General features: G+C 39.0%; 1 protein-coding gene across 1 annotated transcript in view; it reads left to right on the top strand.

Annotated features, from left to right (window-relative positions):
* The first annotated feature begins 386 nt into the window (after positions 1 to 386).
* DSPP (dentin sialophosphoprotein) overlaps positions 387 to 4,181 on the top strand; it is a 4,489-nt gene continuing 694 nt past the window's right edge. The window contains exons 1-4 of the mRNA XM_026456702.1: positions 387 to 437; positions 1,577 to 1,660; positions 1,792 to 2,787; positions 3,265 to 4,181. The exon at positions 3,265 to 4,181 is cut by the window's right edge and continues 694 nt beyond it. Coding sequence (XP_026312487.1) covers positions 387 to 437; positions 1,577 to 1,660; positions 1,792 to 2,787; positions 3,265 to 4,181 — 2,048 coding nt within the window. The remainder of the gene's footprint in view (positions 438 to 1,576; positions 1,661 to 1,791; positions 2,788 to 3,264) is intronic.

The raw sequence follows: 4,181 nt of genomic DNA, 5'->3' as shown, positions 1-4,181 counted from the left end.
TAAGCACAATTTCAGCAGAATTACTTAGTACTTGATTAAAGCTATTCAGAAGAGAAAAAGATGTTTTTACATCCAAGAATTGAGGAAGAACAAAGTTACAGCTATACCCTTTGTACCTATATGGCTATTTTCCTTCATTGGCACAGGCAGAAAAAATCTAGGAAGCTACATTAGTGCTAAGCCTGGTGATGTCCCCATAACCACACCAGGTATTTTCTGGAACATCATATGTCTTCTCATGTTAGATACATGCTTCTTGCCCAGGAAAAGGGCAAATGCTTACACATCATAATAATGTAGGATTATGATTATCACTTTTACTTTATAAGTAATTTTGTGCTGTTCCTTTTTTATACAGCCATTGATTATTATTATTCCTAAAGAAAATGAAGATAATTGCATATTTTTGCATTTGGGCAGTAGCATGGGCCATTCCAGTAAGTATGCCTTTCTCAGAAAACCTCTACACTTTGTTATCTCTTTTAACCTAACATTAATACAAAATGCTGTGTGTGTGTGTGTGTGTCTGTGCATGCACGTGTGTGTGTATATGTGTGTGTGTATATACTTTTCCTTAATTTTTTTTTTTTAACAGGCTGAGTCTAAACATTTAGATTTGCACTAAGGGCTTTATGCGATGTCTGTGAGGTTTCAACCAAACCACTCCAGCTCATCATCTCATTCCTCTATAGAAATTCACATCTTGCCTGAAGGATTATTATTATTTAAAACGTTTATTCGATTAATTTACACTTAGTGCCCAGAAGTCATGGAGACTTTGTCCATCTTTGCTTCATACTCTGTCAATTTCATTCTAATATGAACAAAGTCTGTGCTGTTTAGGAAGTTTCCAAGAAAGAATAATAAGAAAAAGTAGATTTTTTTCAACATATAGGAAACTATTGTTTCACTCAGAGTTATTATTTACGTGCTCACTTTGGAAAATTTGGAATATATGATAAATACCAATAAAAAATTGAGAAAATTCAACCATTTGTAATTTAGTAGCCAGCCATCATGTTTAACATTTTCATATGCTTTCATAATACCAAACATTTGGTATTTATGTAGTTGAAAATGTTCTCAAGTATTTCAAATGTGCTGTTGCAGAGCACAGAAGTATAACAGCATAATACTTGATTTTGCTTTTGTGCAGGCCCTGGTCATGCCTCCTGTTCTCTTAAGAGTTTTGGTCAGGATTACACTTAGAGCAGGTCTTGTGCTAGTGCAAGAGACTTGTTGTGCAAAAACACCAGAGGTCTATCCCCTTGTCTTTCTACAAGACTCTTTCCTTCTACAGTTGAGATAAGTGGGCTCATCTAACATATCCATAAAATTGGTAATACCGCAGTGAAAAATATCCATGTGCCCAGTTTAAATTCTACACAAGCCCTGTAAGAAGCCACTTCTCTTTTCTATCTGATTAGATCATACTTTGGCCTTTGTATTAAACCTTTCTCCTTCATTGAGGAAAGAATGTGTGTGTGTGTGTTTGTGTGTGTGTGTGTGTGTGCATGCTCATGCACATATTCCCAAAAAAGAACCTTTTCAATAGCCAGTATTTTCTACTTGGCAGGTTCCTCAAAGCAAACCACTGGAGAGGCATGTCAAAAAATCCGTGAATTTGAATCTCCTAGCAAGATCAAACGTGTCAGAACAGGTATAGGATGTAATACATTTCTTTTTTCTCCTATTTCTGAGTTGCTACGTTCCATTAATTTCCCCAACATTGCAATTTGCTTTCCTTCAAGATCATTGATATTTGTAATTGATTGAATGTTTCTTTTCCAGGATAAGTTAAATACCAGTGAAACCATCAAAGAAAGTGGTGTTCCCATGCATGAAGGTGATAAAGGAAGGCAAGAGAATACCCAAGATGGTCACAAGGGAAAAGGGAATGGCTCTGAGTGGGCAGAAGTAGGAGAGAAGAGCTTTTCTACATATTCCACATTAGCAAATGAAGAAGGGAATATTGAGGGCTGGAATGGGGACTCAGGAAAAGCAGAAATATATGATCATGATGGAATACACAGGAAAGAAGAAAACACCACAGCAAATGGCATCCAGGGACAAGTAAGCATCATTGACAATGCCGGAACCACAAACCGAAGCAACAGTAATGGAAATCCTGATAAGAATACCCCAAATGGGGATGTTGGAGATGCAGGTCACAATGAAGGTGCCACTGTTGTCCAAGAAGATGGACCCCAAGTAGTTGGAAGCAATAACAGTACAGACAATGAGGATGAAATAATTGAGAATTCCTGTGGAAATGAGGGTAATACAAGTGAAATAACACGTCAGATCAACAGCAACAGAAATGGGACTAAGGAGGCTGAGGTAACACCCAGCACTAGAGAAGATGCAGGCCTGGATAATTCCGACGGGAGTCCTAGTGGGAATGGAGCAGATGAGGATGAAGACAAGGGTTCTGGTGATGATGAAGATGAAGAAACAGGGAATGGAAAAGACAGTAATGATAACAGCAAGGGACAGGAGGGCCAGGACGGCCAGGACCACGGGAAAGAAGATGATCATGATACTAGTACAGGTCAAAATTCGGAGAGTAATGAAGATTATGACCCCGAAGGCAAAGAAGATCCCCATAATGATGCTGACGGAGACAACACCTCCAAGAGTGAGGAGAATTCTGCTGGTGTTCCGGAAGACAATGGCAGCCAAAGAATGGAGGACACCCAGAAGCTCAACCACAGAGAAAGCAAAGGTGTAGAAAATGGAATCACCAAAGAATCAGAGCCACACACTGTTGGAAAGAGCCAAGATAAGGTTAGTTTGTAGAGCTGATTTCTTTCAATGGCAGTTTAAATTCTTCCCCTCCAACTATTGATGCTAGCACAAAAATAAACCATGACAAGCGTCCATGTATTTTTGCATCCATATTACTTAACTATTTAAGGAAAAGCTAGAGTCCTCACTAGACTTCCATATAGAACAACTTTAAAAATCATACATTTCTGAGAACGTAGTTACAATTCTAGAAAAGTCTTATGTGAAATCATGGATCCCCCATGTAATTGTTTACAAAAGTTCCTACTGGGTAGGAATGTGGATGAATTTTTAAGGAATCTAAACACCAGGGTGCTTTCAATTACAGAATAAAGCACATTTTCACAAATAACTGTGAAGTACTAGAAGTGGAACTCCTATCCCTTGGCAATTTTTCCCAGTTATTCTTCCTTAGATCAATGCAATTTTGCAGCAAATATTCACTAGTTAATCATTCTTTCCTCCATCCTTCCATAGGGAATAGAAATCAAAGGTCCCAGCAGTGGCAACAGAAATATTACCAAAGAAGTTGGGAAAGTCAATGAAGATAAAGAGGATAAAGGACAACATGGAATGATCTTGGGCAAAGGAAATGTCAAGACACAAGGAGAGGTTGACAACATAGAAGGACCTGGCCAAAAACCAGAACCAGGAAATAAAGTTGGACACAGCAACACAGGTAGTGACAGCAATAGTGATGGATATGACAGTTATGATTTTGATGATAAGTCCATGCAAGGAGATGATCCCAATAGCAGTGACGAATCTAATGGCAATGATGATTCTAATTCAGAAAGTGACAATGACAGCAGTAGTCGAGGGGATGCTTCTTATAACTCTGATGAATCAAAAGATAATGGCAATGGCAATCACTCAAAAGGAGAAGAAGATGATGACAGTGATAGCACATCAGACACTAATAATAGTGACAGTAATGGCAATGGTAACAATGGCAATGATGACAATGACAAATCTGACGGTGGCAAAGGTAAATCAGATAGCAGTGACAGCAGTGATAGTAGTGACAGTGATAGTAGTGATAGCAGCAATAGCAGTGATAGTAGTGACAGCAATGACAGTGACAGCAGTGATAGCAACAGTAGCAGTGATAATAGTGACAGCAGCGATAGCAGTGACAGTAGTGACAGTAGTGACAGCAGTGACAGTGACAGCAGTGATAGCAGTGACAGTGGTAGTAGTGATAGCAGCAATAGCAGTGACAGTAGTGATAGCAATAGCAGTGACAGCAGTGATAGCAGCGACAGTAGTGATAGTAGTGACAGCAGCAATAGTGACAGTAGTGATAGTAGTGACAACAGCGACAGCAAGTCAGACAGCAGCAAATCAGATAGCAGTGACAGCAGTGATAGTGACAGTAAATCAGACAGCAGTGA

Source organism: Piliocolobus tephrosceles, chromosome 3, assembly GCF_002776525.5.
Source record: "Piliocolobus tephrosceles isolate RC106 chromosome 3, ASM277652v3, whole genome shotgun sequence".
NCBI classification, from domain to species: domain Eukaryota; kingdom Metazoa; phylum Chordata; class Mammalia; order Primates; family Cercopithecidae; genus Piliocolobus; species Piliocolobus tephrosceles.
This window is presented reverse-complemented; position numbering and strand designations above follow the sequence as displayed.